Below are 27,646 nucleotides of genomic sequence, written 5' to 3' on the forward strand. Positions count from 1 at the left end.
AAAGTTGAGCAACCTATGGTCTAAAGGTTTGGAAATTAAAACTTATGGAGAGGATAAGTATTCCTGACTTGCACTCATGAGTGTCTTTGTCTGTTTTTGTTTTTTCGACTCCTAATTTGGGTCTAATTTGAATCTTAGGTTTTCTGACATTTATATAGTGCTTAAATATATACACCTGATCTTCTGGAAAATCTCTTTATGGTGGTGACACAAGGAATGGTATACAGAACAGGATAAGGGAGAAAGGAGGAAGGGAGACCCAAATGATGAGCCACTGAGCTAGAAAAAAAGTGCAGCCACTATAGCTGCTGCCCATGAGCCTGACAGCAGACACCACCACCCCTACTTTAGAGTAGTGACTGCCAAAAGTGAAGGCAGATGGAGCATACAGAGTCCTGTCACCACCATCGGCACACTGTTTGCTGCTTTTGACAGGATCTGGTTAGTGTACAAAAATCAGAGAAATACAGAAAGGGACATGGGGTGGAAGAGAGTAAAGAGCTCCCTCCAATGTATATCTGAGGCTCAGCTCAGTATCATACAAAACTTAAACCAGAAGCTAAGTTCATATTTAATTTATGTGAATTTTTCCTTCTACATGTGGTGACTTTAAACTTTTCCATGAAAAAATATTTAAATGAATTATAAATTTTTCAGGGCTAAAACAACTTTTGATCTATTTTAACTTCCTATTGTGTATATAATAACACATAATACCAGAGAGGGGAAGGAGATTGTCTGAGAACACACAGCTAGTTAATGGCTGCATCCCACCCATTATACAGTATCGCCTCCACTATGTGAGGTTTCTGTGCGTAACTTTCGAATTTTGAAATCTTTATCATGGAATCTTCGTTGTGCTTCATTATGATAATTTTAAGATACATGGAATTCTTTAGAGTTTAATTGTGACCACCTCTTGCTGATATCATCCTTAATATTTTGAAACTGACATGGCATCTCATTCAAGCATTTTTTTTATACTTCAAAGCATTTGATTTTTTAAAGGAAAATGGAATTAATACATGCCTAAGAAACAAGGAACCTGGAAACATAAAATATAAAAGCTGAAAAAGAACAGTAAAAGTCCAAAGACTTACATAAATGACACAGAATTCGAGGCCCTAGTAGGAAAAGATTTTAGACTATCATTTAAAAATAACAATGTGGGGCCTCCCCAGGTGGCGCAGCGGTTCAGCACTGGGCTGTGGAGCTGCTCGCAGCCTCTGCAGCACTGGTTTGATCCCAGGCCTCCGGCGAGGGTCCCACATGGCGCGCAGACCTCTCCTGCCGCCCGCTGCTCCCCTCAGCAGTGTATTGCGTCAGTCTGCCTGGTCTGTTTCCCGCTCTGGCTCTGGTGAATTCTCTCACCCTCCCGCACTTCTGACTGTACCCAGTGCTTGTATAAATAAATAAATAAATCTTAAAAGAAAAAAATCAATGTGGTCCTAAAAGTTCAAACACGGAAAGGCAGGTTTAGAATTTTAGAAAAGATTTTGAGACACTGAGAGAGTTCTTCAGGAAAGAGATTGAAGCTTTTTTTTTTTAATGATTTATTTATTTATTTATTTATTTATACAAGTACTGGGTACAGTCAGAAGCGCTGGAGAGTGAGAGAATTCACCAGAGCCAGAGCGGGGAGCAGAGCAGGCAGAAGGACCGAAGTACAATGCTGAGGGGAGCAGCGGGCAGCAGGAGAGGTCTGCGCGCCATGTGGGACCCTCCTCCGGTGGCCGGGGAGCAGCCAGGGATTGAACCGGTGCTGCAGAAGCTGCAGGCAGCTTCGCAACCCAGCGCGCTCAACCGCTGTGCCACCAGGGAGGCCCTGTTTTTTTTTTTTTTTTAAAGACACAATTGCCAAATAAAAAAATAAACATGGAAAGCATCTTAAGTGGGCTTAAATTGGAAATAGGAAAAATTAGTGAAACTAAAGATAAAAATGTACAAATGACCCAAGTGAAAGAATATACATTACCAGGAAGCTAACTGAACACCCAAATTTCTAAATATAAAGTGAGCTTCACCAGAACACATTATTGGTAAATTATAAAAAGTCAGTGATAAAAAATTAAAGACTTCTAGGGAAATAAAGCATGTAACATACAAAGGCACCTCAATCAGGATTTCATTAGACGTATTCAGCAGAAATTCTACAGGCTAGTGGAGAGTAGAATGACATACTTACAATCCTAAAAGACAAAAACTGCAAGCCAGGAGTACTCTATCATGCACAATTGTCATTCAAATATGATAGAGAAATGAAGGCTTTCCCAGACAAACAAAAGGTAATGGAGTTTACCACCACCACCTGTCTTACAAAAAATGTTGAACATTCTTCTACATAAAAAGAAAGAAACAAAACACAAAACCTTGAGCAGAGTGACAAATAGTAACATAGAATCAGAATATAAAAAAGAATAATAACAAGTTACATATTTTAACTCAACTAAATGTGTACACATGTTGAAATCAAAGTTTTATAAAACACTGCTTAGCTTTCTAGTTTTAATATCCTCTGATCTATTCAATTCTATATTAAAAAGTAATAACATAAGAAAACAAAGCATTAAAGAGGAAAAAATGAACAATCTGTATATTAAAATTGCAATGAGTCAATACCAACACAAAAATGACTATTTTGACATAGAATGTTTGACACGATCCCAAAGGTAACCACAAAACAAAAATCTGGAGATTAAACACATAGAAAAAAAATTAAGAAACTGAGAGAGCCACCAGGGACAAACATCCAAATGCAAAGGCTGTAGAAACACAAGGATAAAGAAACAGTAACATAAAACAAAAGATAGAATATCAGTAATTAAGCTCCACATATCAATAATTACCCTAAATGTGAACTGTCTGAACTCACCAATCAAAAGATACAAAGTGGCAGGTTGGATTAAAAAAAAAATGATCCACCTATATTATGCATATATAATGGTTCTAACTAAGACTTCAAAGTGAAAGGCTGGAAGAAGATATTTCAAGCCAATAACACAACAAAAAAAGCAGAAACTGCTACCTTCTTATATGATGAATTAGACTTAAAGCCAAAAAAGGTAATGGGCCTCCCCTGGTGGCGCAGGCGGTTGAGCACAGCACTGTGAAGCTGTCTGCAGCCTTTGCAGTGCGGGTCCATCCTGGCCGGCCGGCGAGAGTCCCACATGGCACAGCAGACCTCTCCTGTCTCGCCCACTGCTTCCCTCAGCAGTGTATTTCGTCAGTCTGTCTGTTCTGCTCCCCGCTCAGTCTCTGGTGAATCCTCTCCCCTTCCCACACATCTGGCCTGTACCCCGGTTCTTATATAAATAAATAAAATAAATCTTTTTAAAAAACCAAAAAACCAAAAAAGGTAATTAGTGACAGCTACAGGCACTATATAATTATCAAGGCAGTATCCTTCATGAAGATATAACTGTCATTAATAGTTACCCACCAAACACAGGTGCACCTAAATATATAAAACAACTATTACCTAAAGAAAGATATAGATAGCAAAGCAATAGTAGTAGGGGAAATCTCAACACACCACTTACATCAATGCATAGATCATACAGATAGATGTGAACAATGAAGTAATGGATCACATGGACTTAACAAATATACAGAAAAATACAGAACCTTCTATCTCCCCCAAAAATGAATACACATTACTTTCAAGCTTATACATGGACCATATGATCATATGCTGGGACACAAAACAAGTCTCAATAAATACGTGGAGACTGAAATTATATCAAAGATCTTTTCTGACAACAATGGTATGAAAATAAAATCCAACAACAAAAAGAAAACTGGAAAAAACCTAATGTGGAGGGGCCTCCCTGGTGGCACAAGAGCTTGAGCACTGCACTATGAAGCAATCTGCAGCTTCTGCAGCATGAATTCAATCCCCAGCCAGCCAGGGAGCAACCCATATGGTGCAGCAGACCTCTCCAGTCTCACCTGCTGCTCCCCTCAGCAGTGTATTTCAGTCAGTCTGCCTGTTCTGTTCTCCACTCTGTCTCTGGTGAATCCTCTCACCCCCCGCATCTATGGCCTGTACCCCAGCTCTTGTATGCATAAATAAATAAATCTAAAAAAAAAAAAAAACGTGGAGACTAACAAAATGCTTCTGGATGACTCTTGGGTCAATGAACAAACCATACTAGAGATAAAAATAAATTACCAGGAGACCAGCAAAAATCAAGAAACAAGCTACCAAATCCTGTGGAATAAAATAAAAGCAGTATTAAGAAGGTATATATAACAATGTCCAGAGCAATAAAAAATAAAAGTTGCAATAAACTATCTAATGTTACATCTGAAGGGGCTAGAAAAATAAGTCAATAGGAGGAAGGAAACAGTAAAAATTAGAGTGGAAATAGATGAAATAGAAACAAAATGAGGATGCAAAAGATCATAAAGCTAAGAACTTGTTCTTTGAAAAAATAAAGAAGTCCTAGGCTGACTACGAAAAAAAAATTGAGCAAACTCTTAATAAGAATTAGGAACAAAAGAGGCAAAGGCACAGCACATATTGCAGAAATACAAAGGATCCCAAGAGATTAGTATTAACATCTATATGCAACAAAATTGAATAACCTACAAGAAATGGAAAAATTTCATGAATCATATAACCCTCCAAGACTGAATAAGAATGAAATAGATAGCTTGAACAGCCCAATTACCAAAAACCTCCGTAAGAACAAAAGTCCATGACCAAATGTCTTCAATAAAGAATCCTATCAAATTTTAAAAGATCTAATACCTATTCTTCTCAAATCTAAAAAAAAAAAAAAAGAAGGAGGGACTGCTCTGGAAAGTATTTTACAAGGTCAATATTACCCTGATCCCATGACAATGACAGGGACAGTGCATGCACGTGCACATACACACACACACACACACACACACAAAACTATGGCTACTATCACTGATAAACATAGATGCAGAAAATCCTCAACTAAACCTTGTCAAATCAAATTCAGCAATACATTAAGAGAATCATCCATCATTACCAAGTGGGACCCATTCCAGGAAACAAGGATGGTTCAGCATATGCAAATCAATCAATGTCATTCACTACTTCAAAACCAAGAAAGATAAAAATCACATGGTCATCTGAATAGATGATGAAAAAGCATTTGACAAGATCCATCAACCATTTATGATTTAAAAAAGAACTCAAAGGATAAAGACTATTTCTGACAAACCCACAGACATCATTCTCAATGGTGAGAAACTAAAAGCATTTCCCCCAAGATCAGAAACAAGACAAGTATATCCCTATCAATGCTACTGTTCAACATAGAATTAGATATCCTAGCTAGAGGAATTGGGGAAGAAAAAGTTATAAAAGAAGTTTATGTGGAAAATAAGTTAAACTATCACTATTTGCAAATGACATAAGTATAAAACCCTAAAGATTCCGCCAAATAGCTACTAGAAATAATGACTACAGTAAAGTGGCAGGATACAAAATTAATTCACAAAAATCTGTTACATTCGATATGCATACAATGAATTAGAGGTAAGAGAAATTAGGAAACAACCCCATTTACAATCATGCCAAAAGGAATGAAATACCTGGGAATAAACTTAAAGGAGATAAAAGACCTGCACACTGAAAATTCCAAGACTGTTAAAAAAAAATAAAAGACATAAAGAAATAGAGCAATATCCCATGTTAATGCACTGGAAGAATAAATATCATTAAAATGGCCATAAAGCAATTTACAGATTCAAAAAATACCTATCAAAATTCCAATGACATTTTTCAAAGAAACAGAACAAACAATTTTAAAATTTCTATGGAACCACAAAAGACCCCAAATAAAGTAATCCTGAGAGAAAAGACAAAAAAAATGGAGGTCTCTCTCTCCCTGACTTCAAACTATACTACACATAAGTAGTAATCAAAACAGTATGGTATTGGAATGAAAACAGAAACATGGACCAAATGGAATAGAATTGAGAACCCAGAAAAACCCACACTTATATGGACAGTTAGTCTATGATAAAAGAGACATGACCATACAATGAAGAAAGGAAAACCTCTACTATAAATGGTGTTGGAAATCCTGGACAGCCATATCAAAAAATGTGAAACTAAATTGTTCTTTAACTCCATACACAAAATATTAATTCAAAATTGATTAAAGACTTGGGTGGAACACCAGAGACAATAAAATACATAGAAGAAAATAGGCGACACACTCCTGGACATCAACCTCAGAGATACATTTAGGGACTCAACACCAATGGTAAGGGAAACAAAACCAAGAATATGCAAATGGGATTTTATCAAACTAAAAGGCCTTTTCACCATGAAAGAAACTACCACAAAAACTAAAAGAAAACCTATGGACTAGAAGAAGATATTAGCTGGAAGGGCTTGTACTGGGTGAAATAAACCAAAAGGAGAAAGATAAATATTGGATGGTATCATTTATATGTGGAATATAGAGAAACCAAACAAAGCATTAGACAAACTTGAAAGCCAATCCATGAAAACTGACCATAATTATTTGACTTTCAGAGAAGGAAGAGCAGGAGATGGGTGAAAACAGGGAGTTGGGGGTGGGGGGGAATATGTTGGAGGACTATGGCTGCTTTGATGGTGGGAGTTCTATGGTGACTATATCTGAAGGGGGAAATCCTGTATTGTCAAAACTCTAGCAAATATGTAAAGTAATGGTACTTCAACAATAAAAATAAAATTGGCAAAAGACCAAGATGGACAGTTCTCCAAAGAAGGCATAGAGCTGGCCCAAAGGCATACAAAAAAAAATGTTCAACAATTACTTAGTGACAGTGGAAACACAAATCAAAATCACAGTGAGATATCACCTCACCATTTTAAGAATGACATATCAAAAAGACTGGAAACAAATGTTGGTGAAGGTGTAGAGAAAAAGGAACACTTGTCCACTGTTGATGGTAATGTAAATTGGTACAGTCTCTGTGTAAATGGCATGGTGATTCCTAAAAAACTAAAAATAGAAATGCTATATGATACAGCAGTACCACTTTGAGGTATTTATCTGAAGAATATGAAAACACTGACATGAAAAGATTTATGTTCCCTGATGTTCATTGCAGCATTATTCACAATAGCCAATACATGGATTCTACCTCAATGCCTATAGACAGATGGCTAGGTAAAGAAATTGTGTTATATGTACACAATGGAATACTACTCAGCTATTAAGAAAGATGAAATAGTACTTTTTGGGACAATATGCATGGAACTTTAGGTGATTATGCTAAGTGAAATAAGTCAGAAAGTGAAAGACAATTACCAGATGGTTTCATTCATATGTGGAATGTAAATAACCAAAGAAAACAAACTTGCAAAACACAATAAAAATAACTGAGACTCTGAAAAACATGGTGGTTTCCAGAGGGGAAGGGATTGTGACAGAAGGAGGACTATATGGAGAGGGTTATGTGGTAGAGTAGTGTCTCTGGAACTTTGGTGGTAGGTGAGTGACTCGTGTACATGTTGAGGCGTGAAGTTGTACTCCTGAAATTACATAGTTTTGTAGAGAAATGGTATGTCAATAAAACTTGACTTAAAAAGAAATTTAGGTAAGATTGTATCTTCTTAAGCAGTAATGAAATATGTAAATCCATTTACTTGAGTCTTTTATATTTTTCAATAAAGTTTTTTTTTGGGGGGGTGAAGAAAATGGAATTAGTCAAGCAGCATTGCGCTTAAGAAAGTGCTCTCTGTGCACTTAATTCTGTCACCCACTCTGCTGACCTGAGTTGAACTGGGTAGAATCAGACTAGACAGAGCCATTCTAGATGAGCCTGGAAAACCTTCTGTGGACCTGTTTGCTATAGTAGTCCCATCTCCTTGCTCCATTTCAGTCCCTAACCAGCCTATAGATAACCCATCTGTAACGGCCTCCTGATCAGTTGCCTCCTTTCCATTATGACATCTAAGACCCTTGTCAACTTCATTATCCATGTTGGACCTGATAACTGGACTGATTACTCACCTTGCTTTATCCTCACGAAGATCCTAGCATTCGTATTTCTGAGATTGCTCTGAGCTAGAATCCAGCCAACTATAATGCTCCTTTAACAACTATCTAACTTTTTTAATTGATTAGTGTTCGCTTTACTTTTCTGGGTCCATCAGTATCTAGCAAGATGCTTTGCACATGAAACATTTTACCTGTACATTACATCATCAGTACTTATTTATTTTATAACTGGAAGTTTTTACCTTTTGACCACCTTTACCTATTTGTCCCACCACCTGCTACCACCTCCCAGCTCCCCCGCAAACAGCAATCTGTCACATCTATTAACTCCCTGACTTATCCTTTCTCTATATATGCTGACTCACATGCCACATCTAAATCATTTGTCAGGTCTATACAACACATCTCTACAGTTGTATTCAAGTCTAACATCTTTCCATTCCTATTTCATCCTCCCTAATTCTAATCTTGATCTCTCACACCTAACATTAACTCCTAGCCCATCTCCCTACCACTATCTCTTCCCTCACCCTGATCCTAATGTTCTGATATAGCATTCTCCTGTTCAAAGCCCTTCAGTGTCTTCCTGAATAAAGATGTGCATGGCCTCCATAATATAGCTCCAACTTATTTTTTCAGTCATATCTTCCTGTGTGCCTGATAGTATAGCCAAATGCTTTCTCTTCCCTGAATTCCTCCACATCTTTTCCTACCACTTAACATCATTGTATAATCAACTTCTACAAAGTGTGCTCTGCACCATGTTCTAAGCACTGTGTAAGCTGGGCCCTCTGGAATTGAAGGGCACTTCATCTTTTGAGGGTATCCTTTATAAAGAAAGAAAAAGAAATATGAGGCAATAAAGAGAGTAGATCAAAGTTCTTTGGGAACACATAGAAGGGAAGAAACTAATTTGGATTGGAGGTCAAGGAAAAATTGATTAGAGAAAGGAAGAAGGAAGAGAAAAGGAGGCTGTAAAGAGGGATGGGAAGGAGTAGGGGAAGGAGAGGGGGTGCAGAGGCATTCCAGACAGAAAGTGTCAAATGTAAGAGTCCTCAGAAGCAAAAACTAAACGGCCTAGCGTATTAACAGAGCAAAGAGGATTAGTGTTTGGCAGGATGGAAGGAGGAGAACATAATGAAAGGAGAATACAACGTGAGGAGTATTGACTAGGAAGGGTGTTGTACATGCAACGCAAAAAGAAATGTTCATGGCAAATTGTCAGGCCTTTGATTCTGAAGCAGTTGTTCAGAGGATAGACTGGAGTGGGCGAGACTGGCATTTCATAAAGTTCCTTCAGCCTGGAATGCCTTTCCTCTGTACCTCCCATCCCCGACTGCCGAAAGACTATCCTTCAAAGTCTCTCAAATATTGCTGCTACAGGATATTCCTTGCCTATCTCCCTTCCCTCTAGAAGTAGACTAACTTTTGTCCATGTGGAACTCCCATAAAAATGTTTTTGCCTCTTTCCATACATTATGCATCTATTAGAATTTGCTTACTGCTTATTTTCTCCAATAGGCTCCGAGCACCTTGATAACAGGGATCTAGCCTCATTCCCTTGTCTTTTCCACAGCAGTGCCTGCTGTAGTACCATAATCTCAGGTGGCATCTAGTCAAATCTGTTGGACTGAATTAAGCTGGCAACTCAGAAATCAGCACTACTCAAAACCCAAAGACTGCATTGCTCTTGGCCCATAACAGAAACATGATTTACTTTCTTGCCTTGCTCTTTTTTTTTTTTTTTTTTTTCAGTTGGAAAAGGCCAAGGACAGCTCCCAACACAAATGCTGGTTTGGGTCATCTAGACTCTGAGTTGGAGGACTAAAGGTTTTTGAGAAACAGGCTGCTGGACAGGATCTGTGAGCCCTCCTCAGGCCCCACTGAGAACGGGAGGCGGGAGGGGTACTTTTCCATTTTAATTGACCATTTCCTTGATTCAAAATACCTGTCTGCCATTATAGTGTGTGATTTACCTTGATCAACAAGGAAATTTATTGTACATTATCTGAAAAGTGTTAATCAATTCTAACTCAAAATAGATTTCAAAAACCCTACAAAATTTGTTGTCCTCAGCATGCTCATTGATAGGGAAAAACTAAAGCAAACCTGTACCTGTTCAGATTGTAGCTATAAAAAATGATAATCCCTCTCCCAAATCATTTTTATAAATAGCCAAGAAATCAATAAAATTCAGGAAAATACATACCTTTAGGTTGCCTCATTTAGAGCTGAGGTATGAAAAGCCATAGGAAAAGGCTAAAGGGTTGCTCAGGGATTGGCCTTCTAATTCTGTAGAACAAAGGCCCAAAGTATTGATAATAAGTTATTATCCATGATATTCAATTTTCCCTTTTGAAAAAAAATGGTAACCTAGTAGAGCCAACCTTACAAGGTGTAAAGGAGTTCCTGTTCTCCTCCTCCTGGTCACCTCCTCCTGTCCTGCCAAACACACTAATCCTCTTTGCTCTGTTAATATGCTAGGCCATTTAGTTTTGCTTCTGAGGACTCTTACATTTGACACTTTCTGTCTGGAATGCCTCTGTCCCCCTCTCTCCTTCCCCTACTCTTTCATCCTCTCCTAAGTGCAAAATGAGTTGTTACATAACCTCAGCCAGCCTAGCACCCAGTGGGTATCCATTCCCTTCTCTCCTTCCCAGCTCCTCAAGGTCCCAAACCCCTCTCCACCTCTTCTTTTGCACTTGCCCAAGTGTATTCCCCTCTATTCTCAATCCTTTAAGATCCCCTTTACATCAGAGCCATAAATCGTGGGTGTTTGATCAGATTTTTCCATTAGAGGAAATGTATGTTCTCAGGGAAATAACATCCCATAGTAAAGTTACAATGGCCCTGAAAACATCCCGTGACACAGTGTTCTTGTCCTGCCTGACAAGATTGGATAATTCCTGATACTAAAGGATAATGATCCTGATTATATTATTGGTACATTAATTTTTACTAATAGTCACTACTTGTCTGAGCAGCCATTTATTTCATTGCCTGAAAACGTGTGGAAGTACAGATCAGTAACATGGAAACTTACATTTCTACAGTGTTTTTTTGACCAGATGTTAGAAGTGGTAAATGTTAGAAGTGGTAACAATTATAGAGACAGCATTTTATGTTTTAAGAAAAAGTGCTTGGTCTCTTGAGATGATTTGAGTTCCTCTCATAGATTATGTTGTTTTGTGACCTTCAGTATGACAGTTTCTCTGTGCCTTGGTTTTCCTGGTGATAAAAATGAACAATTGTAGTTCGCCTTAGGCAAAAGGGATAAGACACTAAGTTATTGAAATCTACAAATAATTTTCCCCTTAGCAAGTCTCTACCAAGATGGAATTAATAGTGGGCTTAAATAGAAGTGAAATGATACCTGAGATTCTATTGAATTCCCTACTGAAGAGAGAGATGCACAGAACAATCCACAATGACAGTATAATTTCATATGATTCACCAGGTCTTCTGAACAGGCTCAGCCATTTGATCTGTTTATTCAGTTTCATCACAAGAGAACTCCCTTTGCCAAGAGATAGAGACTTTGCCATTGCTAGTCACTTGTTTCCACCTTTTAGAAATTTCTAGTCTGTCTTTCTGTATAATACAAGTAAGCATCTATCTCTCTTTTTCCTGGTATTGGTGGCTTACTGGCTACTCTCACTTCGGGTGTTATATAAAATGGTAAGAGCTATGGTATATAAGTGTTAGGAGAAACCCAAGGTAATCTAACATATTTTAACTTCAATGATCGCCTAATATAGACTTACTTTATATATAAGGAAATAGGCCTAAATAGGAAAAAATATCTTCTAGATTAAATCATGTAAAACTGCTTACTACTTCTTCTTGTCACAATACTGTGCCTACCTTTTATAATATATAAGTGTATTAAGACAAATTATTATACAATTGAGTCTTCTAATAGCTGCTTGGCCATCAGTAATCTGTACTTTTTTTTTTAAAAAAAAAAAAAGGGGGTGGATACTTGACTGAAGCAAAGGTCTAAGAAAGGGGATGTTGGAATAAACAGGGATTTATAGGTGTTGCAGTGACATGTGATCGATATCTCCATCTCAGGTGATCTTGTCTCCTATAATTTTGCATCTACCTACCATCCAGGTGTGAGGGCAGGAAGTGGGGGGCTAAGGTATATATTTTATACCCTAAAAATACCAGATGGTGCTGGGACCTTGTAAAAATTCACAGATCTTCTTTGTAGTCACATTTTAAAATCTTGCTGTGGACTTGGAGGAATACCTGTCAAAACCAGAGTTAAGGTCATGAAAGTCAAGAAAGCAAGGAAGGAATTCTCTACCTCTTTTATCCTTATCAGTCACAGTTTAAGGCTCAGTGAGAGAGAAAATCTGAGTGCAGTGTATATATGTCGTATGTATGAGTTGGCTTGTTTTTGAAGAGTTTCAGATCAGCCGAGTGGGGCAAAGAGAAATAAAGCCAATCTCCACTTGAAAACACCTCTTATCTCAGGTTAACCCAGACTCTACTTACAGTCCTTCCTAATCTGACTGCCATGATTAGATTAAATGTGTTACTGTTGGGAAGAAGGTGTAAAATGTGCCTATTTTCTCACATTTCGGTTTGAATAATATGATGGCCTAGAGGGGATAGAAAGATCTAGGTATAAGTTTCCAAGCTTACTTAAATGGTAGCTGCAAACTATGAAACAAAAACAATAGTTGTAATGAAACCAATCTGGAAACAGGTAAATTCCAATGAGCCTTTTAAGGTCTCTAGCTGAAATAGCTTTAATACAGAGAACGAAAACAAATGTAATAACTGATATATATTTGAAATGTGCAGGTTGGACAGCATTTGGACTTGGAATGAGACAATAAGAGTTTACATTCATGGATAACCAACAAGATAAGGCTGTTGTTGCCTCAGCCACCGGAGAAAGCACTCTGATTAATGGGGTCAAAGAAAATGGTAAGGGAATTTAATTCTAGTACATAGTCTCTCTCCCAATAGTCCTGTTATTACTATGGATTTTCAGTATCCACAAAGTTAGGGTAGGTTAAGTCTAGGATGCCTGTGAGATTGATGTTAATGCTAAACTTTAGTCTCTATCTGGGCTGGAAGGGTCTCTAGGAGGTATCTGATCCAACCCCTTTGCTCTCCAAGACTGGCTCTGTCAGTTAAATACTTAAATTCCTTAAAATTCCCAGTGAATTTGAAATCTGCTCTGAGGTGAGGCTTGGAGCTTCCAGAACCTAGGTCTGAAGAATATAGAGTCAAGTCTCATAGCTCAAAACCATAAATATCCCATCTGAGCATTTTCCCACCCTCAAAGCTTTGACTTTCCAATTGATGAAGCAAGTTGAGTGTTTCCTCACCCAGAGAAGGGTTCTGTTTGTGTCTGAAGAAAAAGCTGAGCCTACAGTGAATATGCCAGAAAGAAAAAGAAAAATACCAGATGCTCTCACTCATCGCAGGAATTTAGAAAACCTCAATAAGGGACCAGGAAAAAGACTAATTGCAATAAAGTAAAAATCAAAATCAACAAGCAACTATAAACCAGAGACACACGAGGGTGGGGGGCAGGCAGAGGAGAAGAGGGATTAGGGTCAGAAAAAGGGAGTGGGAATTGTATGGGGAATATAACCAAAATGAAAATGCATACATTATGCAAAAATGAAAAATGATGTAAGAATTATATAAAATAAAATAATTCATAAAAAAAGAAAAAGCTGAGCCTAAAGAAGTAATGTTTTACTCACGTGATTTTTCAATATAAAATCAGGGTTGTTCTGTAACTTTATAATTTCTAATTCTTAAGGTAGAGAAGCTGAGGCTTAGCTTATATAATAAGATCAAATGCCAGAAACTTATCAAGGGAAAGAGAGTTAATGAATCTGGTCTAAGACCTTTAACTTTATTCCTGTCATTTCTTTCCCTTTTCTCTAGACTCAGAGGACCAGAATGTGGCAATGAAGTCATTTGCAGCTCTAGAAGCTGCTGCACCAATCCAGTCTATGCCAGTGGTACAAAAAGAGACCCTGATGTATCCCAGGGGTCTCCTACCTCTGCCCTCTAAGAAGCCCTGTATGCAGAGCCCTCCATCTCCTTTGGGCCTGATCGAAGCACCTGAGCATGCTGCTAATAGTGCTTCAGTGAATGCCATCTCCCTCACATCTGGCATTGCCAAAGGCCTGAACACATGGTCACTGCCCAATGAGTGTGAGAAAGCTCCTTTTGCCATAATGGAGCCAGCAGGCATGTCAGCTCTAAATGGGGACTGCCTCATGCAGCCAAGCCGGACTTGCTTGGGCTGCTTCATGGAATCCAAGGATGCAGTAGATCCTGAGCCAGGAATCAGTCTGAAAGTTGGTGATCTGAATAGGGATTATGAAACCTGCGCAGTCTCTGATATAGGAATTCAGTGTATTAATGCTGCCGGAGAAAACATGAAATACGGAGAGCAGCTGCTCTCAGACCAACTCCTAGGCTTCCCCCTGCATAAATCAAGGGCAGGAGATAGACGAGAAGCTGAGAAACCTGACATCGACTTGGAGGACCCAGCTCAGAAAAGTTATTATGAGGCATTACTGTTAGATAAGTGCAATACAGAAGAGGCTTTATTGGCAAATTCCAATCAGGATTGGGGTTACTTTGAGACTTTCATTAGTGAAAGTAAGATTGAACTGCTCGACCTCTGTTCCAAGAATGAGCTGTCTGTCAACCTTTTCTCTGAAGAAGACGTGGATAACTACATGTTTGATGATGACGAGTCAACACTGGGAAGCGATGTCTGCTCCCTGAAAATTCGATATGAGTCTTTCCAGGACAATGTTCGAGACAAGACTACCCTTCTGATGCAGGAGGATGCTCAATTCAACTTTTTTCCCACTGTCTTTACTACCTGCCCCAAGCGGGAGTCCAAGAGTGGGGCCCTGAAGCAGGGCAGCGATCTTTCCCAATTCAAGGTCCCTGACATGAGCATCATCTGGGGGGAAGAAGATAAAAACTTGGACAAGAAGAAAGGAAAAGAGGAAGGACAAGAAGACAAAGGTGTAGAGAAAAAAGATGGAAAGGATAATGGAGAAAAATCTGCCTTAAATAAACCATGCAGTGGGACTGAGGTAGGGCAATTTAAGAATCCAAAGCAGGACCATCTTGCCAATTCCTTGGAGGCATCAGGGAATTTCAGTGACGACAGTTCCTTCATTGAGGTCTCATATGATTCCATGGGGGAGATCAAGGACTGTAGCCGCTATATGGCTCGGGACACTAACTCTGGCAGCTCCTCCTCCCAGCAGAACTATGGGCTGCGAGCCAAGAGAAAAGTCAGGTACAGTGAAGATTATCTGTATGATGTTGACTCACTAGAGGGTGAAAAAGTAAGTGAGAGGAAGGAATGGCTTCCAGGTGGTTCCAAAGAGGAAGATGATGATGAATGGTGTCCTAAAAAGCGAAGAAAAGTAACCCGTAAGGAGCCCCCTGTCATTATCAAATATATCATAATCAATCGCTTTAAAGGTGAAAAGAACATGCTGGTGAAGTTGAGTAAGGTGGATGCTAGTGAGACAACAGTGAATTTGAGTGAGAATCAGCTCAACAAATATGCCAAGCTAGCCCCTTTGAAGGGCTTCTGGCAGAAGAAGAAGAAACAGAGAAATAGCAACACCGAGTCCAATAAGACACACTTATGCCAAAAGCAAAGCTTTGAACCAGGTAGCTTTGAGGTGTCCTTCCTGCCACCTGCTCGCAAACGAAAATCTAAACTTGGCACCAGGCACAGAATTCAAAGGATCCCATCAGTGGAAACTTCAGCAAGTAGTAAGCAGATTTCATTCTGCAGTGATCAGAGGCAAGCTAGTAGTCATAAAGAAGATGGAAGCCTGAAAGATGCTTTGAAGTCAGCATCTCTGGCTACCCCTGACTGTGCAGATGGATCGCATTTAAATGATATCACAGGCCCCGACTCAGTGAAAATCAAAGCCCACGATGCAGAATTTAAGGGGCCAGAAAGGAAAGTGCTCAACAAAATCAAATTTAAGAGTGAAGCTCGGTTGAAATCCAAGAAAATCAAAGTTGGGCAAGAAAGCAAGCCTGTGGTTCAAATAAGCCCTCTCTTGGAAGACCACTCCTCCAAAGCGAATTTAAAGAATGAAGCTGTTCCTGGGACCTCAAACAGTCCTCATCTATCTGAATTCCATGAGGCAAAGGTTGCTAAGAATTCTGCCTTCCTACCAACCACCTGTTCTTCTGAAATGCCGTTGTCATCTGCTAATGTTGCCACCAATATACCGGTTATCCCTGGAGGGTATCTACAGACATTGTTAGACGCTTCTGACTTGTCAAGTAATACTGGTATCTCATACTTCTCACACAATTCTCCAGAGCAAAATGAAAGCAGCCTCACTCAAACCGAAAAATCATTTGCACCTCTCCAGCCTGCCCAGGACTGCATGCTCTCCTCACCCTCTGAGTCAGAGCTACAGCAGTCACCCCATAACTTCAAAATGGAATCAAGCAACTATGAAAATGTGTGGCCCAACAAGTCTTCTTCTGAACCCCAGAAATTCATGACTGAAGTGTCAAGAGAGATATCTCCAGCCCAATCTAGTGAATTTGGAGTCTCCCACGTAGTCTCCATGGAAAATAACCTTACCACTCCAACATACACTCCAGTCTGCCTAAACAGCGAGGGCAGTAGTTGCAACAAGGTCCTCTATGCCTCCATGCAGGATGCCCAGCTCCCATCTGATGACTCTTACCCATTGTGTCACTTTAGTAACGGAGAGGTCTGCTTTCCTTTCCAACAGGGCGCAGTCAACATGGATGATGGTCGTCTCTTTAGCTTTGATTCAATGGTCCCACTCTCCGTCAACTCCAGCAATTATTGCTCCTTAAATTTGAAGTCCTGTGAAAAGGATGGTGATGATGATATCGCTGATGACTTTCTGGCCCACTGCAGCCCCAAGCTGGTGATCCAGCAGAGCATTGATGAGATAGCACCACTGAAAGAGTCCACTGACCTGCTGGACATCTCCAACTTCACTCCTGACAAATTCCGCCACTCTTCCCTCTCAGAAATATCCCCACCTGACACCCCCAACCTTTCCCCTCAAATTGCCAGATGTGAGAGTAGCAAGGCACCAGGAACACTGAAGGGCTTCCCAGAGGGAGCCTCCGGGCCACCGAGCAGTGTGGAGAAAATCAAGTGGAACTGCAGTACCCCTTCACGACAGGTGCAACTGGATGATGGATTCACTTTGAATAACCATCATTTTCAATTTCATATGTTCAATGATGAGGATTCCGTCAGCCTGCCTCCAAAAGCCCCTTGCCTATCAACATTTAACGATCCATCCGGTCAAATGAGTACCAACAACAAAGTGTCAAAATCAAGAAAGAAAAGTTCACCCAGCAAGAGTGGAGCTATGAACCAAAGCTCTTCTCAGAAAAATGCCAGGAAAAAATCCCCCAAAGCCAATAACAAAGGGATTGAAAAGCCACCTGGGAAAACCTCCCGTCAGGCCCCTAAGTCAACAAAGAAAGGGAAATACATGGCTACAATTAATGGAGAGAAAATGCAACTTGACATTGGCCGTGGGGGTGGCCAAATCAACAGCACAGCCTCCACTGGGAAGACAGCGGCTGAATGCGTCCAACATGGTAGCTCTGTGTCTTCTGTGAAAATGCCAAGTCAGAAGGGACTTTCTGGGGACTGGACTTTCAGGAAAGAGAGCAGCCCAGGCTGGAGTGACATGAGCATGGGCACCAACACCAACAGCCTCCTGGACGATGACCAACGGGAATTTCAGGAGCCTTCCTATATCTTGTCCAACATCGCATCTGGTATGGCAGATGTGCAGAGATTCATGATGGCCTCCATAGAGCCCCTTTGGGAGCCCATGGAGCAGCATGGGGACTCCAACATGTTCTACTCCCCTGAGTCCAATAGTCTAAAATTAAAAACCCTCAAAATATTGGCTGGGACACCACAGGAGTCTAAAAAAAAGGTCAACACTGGGTCCCCAGGAACCACTAAGAATCACAGGTCCATCAAGGGTGTGAGTAAAAGCAATGGGAGAGCAGCAGTAGGTGATCCTGGCCGTGCAAGCATGCCTGTTTATAACGAGGACTCCCGCTCTGCCTTCTTTGATAAAAAATATAGTAACCTGAGCAATGTAGGCAATAACGGACCAACACACAAAAAATTATATCGTCACAAATCCAGCTCCAAGGCTCTGAGAGATGAGAAGTGTAAGGGAAAGCGCGTGGAGCGAGAACAGGTCCACAAGGATGAGGCTGGGACAGCTTCTTTTGAAAAACTGAGGTAATACTGCACCAAAATGGCTGAGATGATGCACCCTTAGCTTTCCTACTAGCTGCTAAGCTCTCAGTCCCTCACTTTTTCCCTCTTGAAAGCAGAAGTTTGCATGAAAGAAACTGTCCCATTCCCTTCTTTTCCAAATTAAACAGAAAAGAAAAAAGTGCGTGAAAATCCCTACACCTTTAAGCCACCCAAAAGCCAGGGCAATTTTATTGTGGCTCGGCTAGGGATAAGCTCTAACAAGGCTACCTTTTCTGCTATTCAGCATTAGTTTTCATATGAGAAAAAGGAAAGAAAATATGCTCTTGAATGATTTTGGGAAGGGAAGGGCTGCACAGTAAGAAAAAATTTGAACAGAATTTAAAAGTTATGTAGAGAAAAAGCCAAGATCATTTAAACAAAAAGAGCATAATTTGGAGAACAAAATCACATCATCATTTAAGAGTGTTTTCTATGCCCCCTGCCATTTGTATCTTTTTCTGCATCATACGGCATCTAGTGTGCTGTAAACAAATTTAGATGGTATGGTCCCTTTGTGGAACATACACTAAAGTTAACTAAGATGGCATAAATTGTTTGGTTTTTCTGCAGGGATTCCGACTACAGTCTCCTTAAAGCAGAAACAGCATTTTGGGTTTTACCTGTGTTTGAAGAAAAGACTCACATTTTCCAGAAAGACATTTGATGTTTGTGTTTTATTTCTTTCAAAATATGCCTTGTGGTATGTATGTTGACATGTAAGTGCTTAAAGAAAGGAATTTTAAATCATGGGTATAAGTCTTTGGAAGCAAACTTTAATCTGACATTCTATGTAAAAGACTTAAAAAGTCATATAGTTGCACAAGTAGTTTATGCACTATTTACCCACAAGGGAAAAAAAAAGGAAAACATTGTGCCAAACTACAAACAAGTGACTGTATTGTATATATTTTTACTTCTATATCAACATTTTCTTGTGAGTATTTGGGGAGCTTGTCCCTATTGATTTACTAGAAACATTCCAGTGATTCTTGCTATTAACCACCCCCACTTATGTGGATAGCACCTGTAGATCACAGTGGAAAAATAGGTTGTGTTACACAATTTACCAAAACTTAAAGGATACTGTTTGAAATGTGCCAAATTTCCTTACCTCATCTCACAGATTCACCCCACAGTTTCAAGTTCATTAATGAATTTTTAAATATATACATATATATGCATACATGCATTATTTTACAATTTTAAGCTCTACTGTCCTGTGTGGAAATGTAAACAGTTCAACAAGGCACAACCAAGGTTTGTTTGTTCCATTGTCTAAGGGTTAAAATGTTGGAAAAGTCTGGAAGTCACAACAGTTAAGTCCATCAGGGACCCAAGTATATGCATTTACAGAACCTTTTACAAGGAAGCAAAACAGCTGCTTTAACGTTTGTTTTTAAAAGCAAAATCTGTAGCTGAAAATTATTTAAAGTGCAAAGTTATATTGCTGATACTTTATATCTCAGTTTTATATATTTTATAATAGTCTGGGATAAATTATAAAATAGCTATAAAATCAACACTGAAGATAAATGAAGCACAAAGATTGCTTTTATTTAAGTAGTTTCCTAAATGTTTTATTCCAGTTTTGTCAAAAGTGCACTCATATCATGGCTTTAGTGTTCTCTAAGTGTTTAATCTTGCAATGCCAATGTCATTTAAAGAAAATGTTAAGGCATCTCAGTTCAACTCCTATGAGTTTTGTGCATATATCAGATAACCTGAACAACCTGTAGTAACAACTAATTGGGGCCATACACAGTTAATCTGAGGATGACTAGCATTTGATGCCACACACTAAACTTAAAGTTCAATTTTTATATGAATTTTTGAAGTCTCATTTTTTATTCAGCCCCCTTTTTAAAAAAAAATCACAGCTTCAACATCCCTCACTACTAACTTTTTCTTCCCCTTTTTTCACCACTTGACTTCTAACATTTGATCTATTTCCTTGCACAGTTGAAGGCCTGTGTGTCTAACGACTGATGCATTATGGCACAGATGAGATAATGGATGTGAAAGCGCTTTGTAGATCGTAAAGTGCTATACAGATATAGGGGATTAATATTATTAATGTTGTTGGTTGTTGTTGTTGTTACTCTTACTATTCTTACTAATATTGTTACTAACCTATTAACTTGTGAATATATAGGCTGTGGGTGGGAGGGTGGAGAATAAGTGGGTGGGGGAAAAGGGAATTTTTAAAAAGGGGAAGATGTTTCAAAGGGAAAATTTATGCAAAATATGAACCTACCTAGTCATTGCCACCTAAATATATTCACAAACAGAGAAGCAACATTTGAAAGTAGTCAGAGAGAAATGGAAGGAAGCCTGTCACATACATAAGTATACACACTTCCCAGTCCATGATTCTTTTCACCAGCCTGCTCTACTACTTACAGCTAGGTAGTAAAATGAACAAGCCTGTGTTCTTGACGGTGTGATTGTGTGTGTCTGTGGGGATGAGTGGGTGAGGAGCATTTTGTGAGGCTGCTTCAGGCCCGTTCCTAGGCTTTGACTCTCTGTGCAATGAGTCCCAGAAATTTACTTAGTTGAAAGGCACCAGATAAACATGTCTCCTGCTCTACAGCTGCCATGCAACATAGGAAAATAATCAAACTGGAACAGTTTCTTTTAATTCCCCACTCTGATAGCTAGCTGTTTGTACTAAATGCTATGGCTGGTTCCTAGGAACTGGTCTTTGTTTTGTTTTGTTTTTGTTTTGTTCTGCAGCTGAAATTTGACTTAGAATCACCAAATCTGCCTGTATTGTGATCCCCAAGACTCCAGACCTCAGAGTCACCTGCTGGCTTATGGGAGTGGACTCCTCTCTATGTAATTAATAGGTGGCAGTTAGCAAAGAAATAAAGAAAAAGTTCCATGAATACCATGTGTTTTATAAAGTTCAATATGGGAGCAGTTGTCCCAGTTTTTCTTGGTATCAGTTCAGTTTGAGAATGGGGTGGCATTGCAGTAGGACAGCCTGAAACTGTTGGGAACAAACAGTTTCATTGTCCTGAGTCCTTAGTAGCGATCCTCTTTCACTTGCTCCTATGGAGCCCATCAGGGGCCAATTCTAGGGCAAGGTCCATCCCTTTCTCCAAAGAGAATTGCCATTTCAAAAGCACCTTTGTTATTGGCCTACAGTGCATTATATGTTTTTAACATATAACTTAGTGACTCTTAACCAATCATTTTGTATGAAACATAGCAAGAAACTGAGTTTGAGAAATGAGCAATAGGACAAGGCAGAAGATGCTTGTTCTTTTAAGTGCAGTTAATATCCCTCTCAGTACATTGTGTTCTGAGTGCTTCAGTTTTTAGGGCTTTGTTGGTCCTGTCTCTGCTCTCACAATTCTTTTTCTTCCTGTCACAACATAGTAGGCCTGACTTTTTGGAGATCCCTTATTCAACCAGCTGCCTTAGTGGAGTGAGGACCGATGACCAATGATATAAAAATAGTGTTTTGCTATATCACTGATCTCTTAAGTCAAATATGAGGAATTTCCCTTGACCTGAAATTCCTTATTGCCACTCCCTTCTGACTCCCTCTCTTTTCTGAGAAGCTGCTTCCTATTAATGTCTCCTCAACAGAGTCCCAGTTAATCTTTCCTTTCCAGGAGATGGTGATCTCCCTTAATTTTTTTTTATTTAATCTCAGTTCTTGGTCTTTGGATTTTTCTTCTTTTATAGTCCTATATTCCACCTCCCCAAATTGTCAGGGTATAAGAACCTTAATTAGGCTGCTTTCTTCCAAAATTTCAGAGGGTAATTTGCCCACTCTTAATTATATTTAGTTGCCTTGACCATTTTCAAATTTGATTTTAATCACACACATACACATACATGCAGAATTATAACATATAACTGAGGAAAGTTGGAAACTCTCCTTCCTTGATTATCTATTAGTATAGATCCGATCCCCTTTCTCACCAGGTTAGGTGCTGGACTATGTGGAGCAGGGTGCTGAACCAGTGGCCTTGACCAAGTTTCTTTGAAACTGGGGTATATTTGGGCTGTGATAACTGACTTAAATCAGTAGCCTCTCCAGTGTCTCATTTACCAGCTTCATCACATATGCTGCTTCCTCCCAGCTTTCTCTTCTGACTTATTACTCTGTGCAATTATGTGTTAAGGCCTTACCTTTTCCTAAGTGTTTTCAAATCTCCTGCGCTACCTTGACCATCACTTCTTTAGCCATCTTCCTGAAGTCCTTGGTGCTAGGTGGACTTTTGTGACAACTTTCACCTTCTCTGACCTTTTTCCTTGCTGCGAAGCATCTGTGTGTGGGGTGGGTGGGGTGGGGGGGGAGGGGAGTAAGTGTGCGTGTAAGAGAGAGAAGCATAAAGGATGCTTCAAAAGCTGTAAACAACTCTGGCAAGCATCCTATGTCCTATTATGTGAGGTTCTGCAGTTCTAGTGAATTTCTGTTTTAGTGGGTTCTAATTAGCATTTACTGCCTAAAGGAGAAAAACCATAAGCAAGGACCTCTTAAGCAAGCTTGCTCTTACCAAGCTGAACCAGTCTGATGCAGATCTCTCAGAACAGTTCCAAGAATTAAGGAGAGCTCAGTTTCTGCACCGGAGAGGAGAATAGAGCACTAGTTAATCCTGACTAGTTACTAGAACTGGAACTGTTTTCTCCTGTATAATTGAGAAATTATCTAATTTGAAGTGTTTTCACTTTTTATTTAGGGATTTTTATTATTGAGATAACATTGGTTTACAACACTGTAGGGATTTTTTTTAACGATTGCCCATCACTGGAGGAATATGTCCTTTTTATGAAATAAAACTAATATGAGATTTGTTTTCTAAGCATAAAATTCATTAAACCCATCATTTTGTTTAGAAGGGTTAGTACAAAAATCAAACATTTTAGTAACAAGTAGGGATCGTGTCAATACAATGTAGGCCAGGGATTTTGTGAAGGTTTCTCAAGGAACCAAATCATGGAGAAAAACAATTAGCTGGACTGTTTAACTTGGGAAACGCTGTCATCAGCTTGAGCATCCTCAGCCAGCACAGGATTATTTTGATGGTGGTACTCAGGCTACCCTTTAAGGCACATTTTTTTTTTTTATTCAGAGCATTAAACAGCTACAGCCACAAGCAGAGCTCCCATTGCAGCTACATGATACTTGAGATGTGCTCTTGGTTTAACGATCATAACTAAGAGGATAAACATTGGGGAAAGACAATGTAAAAGAGAGAGGCTTCGTACAAAGTTTAGGGTGTGAATGAGGCTTTTAAAATCAGTATCTGGATAAAGAAATACCAAAGATACTGAAGAAACGCTCATCAACATGAGGTGGAAAGGTCTGTCCATCTAACGGGCTCAGTGGTTTCTGAGTGTTAGCATGGCATCCCTTCCCAAAAAAAAAGAAAGGAGAATTTTAAATCATCCTGCCTCTTTGAGAGATGCTTGGTTTTATAGCACAAAAGAGAAGGCTTAGAATGAAAACTAGAAGAGGCCTTTTGGTTTTTGACTCACAGTAAGGAGGGTAGAAAGCTTAAGATGCTCTACTGGGATACCTGTAGCATTGACTAGAGTTTGCTGCCTACAGAGTTTTGAATGTATTAGTCCTTAATTTAATTTCCATAAAACTGAACGCACCTCTTTGGTAAGTTACTGATTTATGGTGCTAAAGAAAATGATTATCCCCCATTTTTCTTCTCTCCCAAACCCCTTAAACATTTACGAAAATTTGAAATAAAAGCATAGAGAGGCCCTTTTTATGAATGTAATCTAAGTTTCTGTTTGACATATGACACTGCAACTTTAAAATGTTAGAAAATTATTTGCCTTTTTTCTTTTAGAGTTAAGCTTTATAAATAATCTGTAGAGTCAATTGAAGTAAAAAAAGCTTAAGGATCACTCTTAAGACGCCTACAAAATCTTGTATATTTTTAAGTGTGCCAATTTGTAACATATTTTGTAAGTGTATATTTTTCTTAGAAAAGTGCTGTGAAGTGTCTGTATGTGAGAGTTTTCCTTTTTCTGCACCACTAGGTGCTAATAAAAGGATATTTATTTCAAAGTTTCTGGTTTTAGAAACCACAATACAAAGAAAAAATACACTTTTGTTGGGAATTTTGTAACACAAAACATGTTGTGAAAGAGTGTAGTGATCTTGTGCAAAAGAAAATGGACATTTGTGAACTTCTTGCTGTTTTATAGATTTTCTTGTAAATTATTCTTGTAACACCTCTGGTTTGTTGTTCTTGTTGCAAAGGTTTTAAATATTTGTGACTGAGTGTATGGTGAAACTGTCATAATGTTACCTAGCTGAGTTTTGTTATTGTTTATGGAATAAATAAAAAGAAAAGTTTAAAATACTGCTTTAGAATCATGTGTAACAAAAAACCAAACCATTTCTAATGAAATTCTGTCCCAAATAAAAAGTTCTTCATTATCTAGAGCAGTGTTTCTCAAACTATCTGTGGTGAGGGACCAATTTTTTTCTCCAATCACATACTGATACTGTTATCACCATTAAAACACAATAAGAACAAATTTCTGAAAAAGTGATATGCAAAATAAAATCCCAAATGTGTTCAATTCCATATGTAAAACTAAATTCAAAACAAACATAGCATAGGGAAAAAGAAAAGAATTACAAACCCTGTATACCTTTTTTAAAACAAGTCCATTGAATCAATGTCAAAATGCCAAAGAAGGTTATAACTTGGTTTTTTTATATATATATTTTTTTATTTTATATAATTCTTACATCATTTTTCATTTTTGCACAATGTACACATTTTCATTTTGGTTATATTCCCCATATAATTGCACCCCCTTATTTTGTCCCTAATCCCTCCTCTCCTCCCCCGCCCCCATGGTGTGTCTGGTTTATAGTTGCTTGTTGATTTTGATTTTTACTTTATACAATTAGTCTTTTTCCTGGTCTCTTATTTGGGTATTCTAAATTCCCGCTATGAGTGAGACCATGTGGTATTTTTCTTTTTCTTTCTGGCTTATTTCGCTGAGCATGATCCCTCCCAGCTCCATCCATGTTGCTGCAAATTGCATGAGTTTATCTTTTTTGATTGCTGAGTAATATTCCATGGTGTATATGTACCACAACTTCTTGATCCAGTCATCTATTTTTGGGCATTTGGGTTGTTTCCATAGCTTAGCTATTGTAAATAGTGCTGCTATAAACATAGGGGTGCAGGTGCCCTTTTGAATTAATGTTTCTGTGTTCCTCTGGGTAAAATACCTAGGAGTGGAATTGCTGATCATATGGAAGCTCTATGTTTAGTAGGTCCAGAAATCTCCACACAGCTCTCCAATGGTTGGACCAGTTTGCACTCCCACCAGCAGTGCAGGAGAGTTCCTTTTTCTCCACATCCTCGCCAACATTGTTAAAGTTCAGATTCTGATTAAATAGAACAGGCCCAGAATTGGGCATTCCCAACAAGTTCCCAGACAATGGTAATGCTGCTAGTCCTACTCAAGTGTTACTCAAAACTCAGTTATAGCAAAAGAAAGAAGCTATAACTGTATTGTGAGTGAAGCTATAGCAAAAGAATGAAGCTCTAACTGTGTTTTGAGTGAAGCTATAACTGTGTTTTGAGTAACACTTGAGTAGGACCAGCAGCATTACCATTGTCTGGGAACTTGTAGGGAATGCCCAATTCTGGGCCTGTTCTGTTTAATCAGAATCTGAACTTTAACAAGCTCCCTTGGTGAATTGTGTGCCTGTTAATGTTTGAGAAACACTATGGAGTTTTGTACTGGGGTTTCCTTTGTCCCTCACATTGGAGAATCATTTTCTAGTGTGTCCAGTGTCCTTAAAACAAAGATCTTCATTTTGTGGTCCAGATGGGTCTGCAGAGATTCAGACCTCTCAAAGTGTCAAAGCTGTTTATTGAAAGTAATAAATGTTAATTGGCCTGGTACCTAAAAGAAGTCAGATGTCCATAATTCCCTATAGTTCTGACATTTTTTTACTTACCTGTTTCCTTCAGCGAGGACTTTCCCAAGCTGTATGTCCAGGTATTCAATATTTTCCTCTTTGCTTTGCCTCGAAAAACTGCACTTCCAGCATTTCAGCTGCCACCTCTATCAAATATCTCCTGAGTTCCTGGCCTATATTTCCAGCGACAAGCTGTCTCCACTTTGACATTCTGCAAGTCCCTCAGACTTACCTACACATGATCATTTCAAAATCCTTCTACCCTTTGAGTGTGCCCTACCTCAGCGAAGGGTGCTGCCAGCCACCCAATTAGTGACCAGGTCAGAGATCAAGGCTCACTAATGGCTCCTTTCGCTTTCATCCTCACATGGAATTGGCCACTTTCAATTCCTCTGCCTTTCTATCCCCATTAGCGCTGTCTTACTTCAAGATTTCATGGTTTTTCACTTGGACTATTGCAACATTCTCCTAATTCAAGGTCTCCAGGCTTGGATTCCACACCTGGAAATTTTTAAATAAGGAAAAAGAAAAAGAGAGGGGGGTGGTCTCTGTAAAGTTGGCAACTTTTTGTTTTGCTAAGTAAAACATTTTTAAAATAAAACTATTCATTACCAATTCATGGGTCATTTTAACACCAAGAGACATACAATCCTTCATTTAAAATGCACTATTTTGCCGCCTCTACTCACCATAAACAATGAAAGACCGAGACCAAGTTCCTAATCCATTACTTAAGAGTAAAAGGAGGGCTTGAGTTTCAGAACAAACGGAACAGTCCTCAGGGCAGTAGAATTAAAGAATTAAACTCCTTTAATACTCTAAGGCTGCATTTCTTCCACTTTCTGAGTTTCTATGTCTGGAGATTACAGATGTATATTCTTCACTCTGTGCAGGTTTAAGAGATGTGTTCTGGTGAAGATGGTCTTGGAGAGTCTTCTTGAACTCAACTAATGGCGAGGTTAGAGTGCATCGGTGGGCCTATTCTTTTCCCTTTTTCCCCCCTCCTTTTCCCCCCTCCTTTGGCCAAAGTTAAGACAATACCAGAGTGTAGGAGAAATATGGCTGGTCCTTTGAAGACATTTGATCTGTCTTGGAGTGGAGCTTTTGATGGTTTCATTTGGGGGAGGGTTGATTATGACAGTATTGTAATACCGTATTCTATGTAAAGTAATTGGAGCTGCAGTTACTAAACTTTCCAAGTCATGTACCGCTTTGAAAATCTAATGAAATTGGGCCTCCCTGGTGGCACAGCGGTTGAGCGCTGGGTTGCGAAGCTGCCCGCAGCCTCTGCAGCGCCGGTTCGATCCCCGGCTGCTCCCGGGCCACCGGAGGAGGGTCCCACCTGCCTGCTCTGCTCCCGGCTCTGGCTCTGGTGAGTTCTCTCACCCTCCCGTGCTTCTGACTGTACCCAGTGCTTGTATAAATAAA

At 39.2% G+C, this 27,646-nt stretch overlaps 1 protein-coding gene across 3 annotated transcripts in view; it reads left to right on the plus strand.

The window, feature by feature from the left end:
• The window catches only part of NEXMIF (neurite extension and migration factor), a 118,025-nt gene extending 98,256 nt beyond the window's left edge, over positions 1–19,769 (plus strand). For 2 of the 3 annotated variants that reach the window (XM_037512243.2, XM_054695666.1), the window contains 3 exons: positions 12,795–12,920; positions 13,899–18,276; positions 18,865–19,769. In XM_037512243.2, the coding sequence (XP_037368140.1) occupies positions 12,842–12,920; positions 13,899–18,276; positions 18,865–18,958 (4,551 nt within the window). In that variant the 5' untranslated portion in view covers positions 12,795–12,841 and the 3' untranslated portion in view covers positions 18,959–19,769. The remainder of the gene's footprint in view (positions 1–12,794; positions 12,921–13,898; positions 18,277–18,864) is intronic. The other variant, XM_054695667.1, reaches the window with a different exon arrangement.
• The last annotated feature ends 7,877 nt before the right edge of the window (positions 19,770–27,646 follow it).

The sequence above is a fragment of the Talpa occidentalis genome, unplaced genomic scaffold, assembly GCF_014898055.3.
Source record: "Talpa occidentalis isolate TD23 unplaced genomic scaffold, MPIMG_talOcc4v2.1 talOcc4.15, whole genome shotgun sequence".
Lineage (NCBI taxonomy): Eukaryota > Metazoa > Chordata > Mammalia > Eulipotyphla > Talpidae > Talpa > Talpa occidentalis.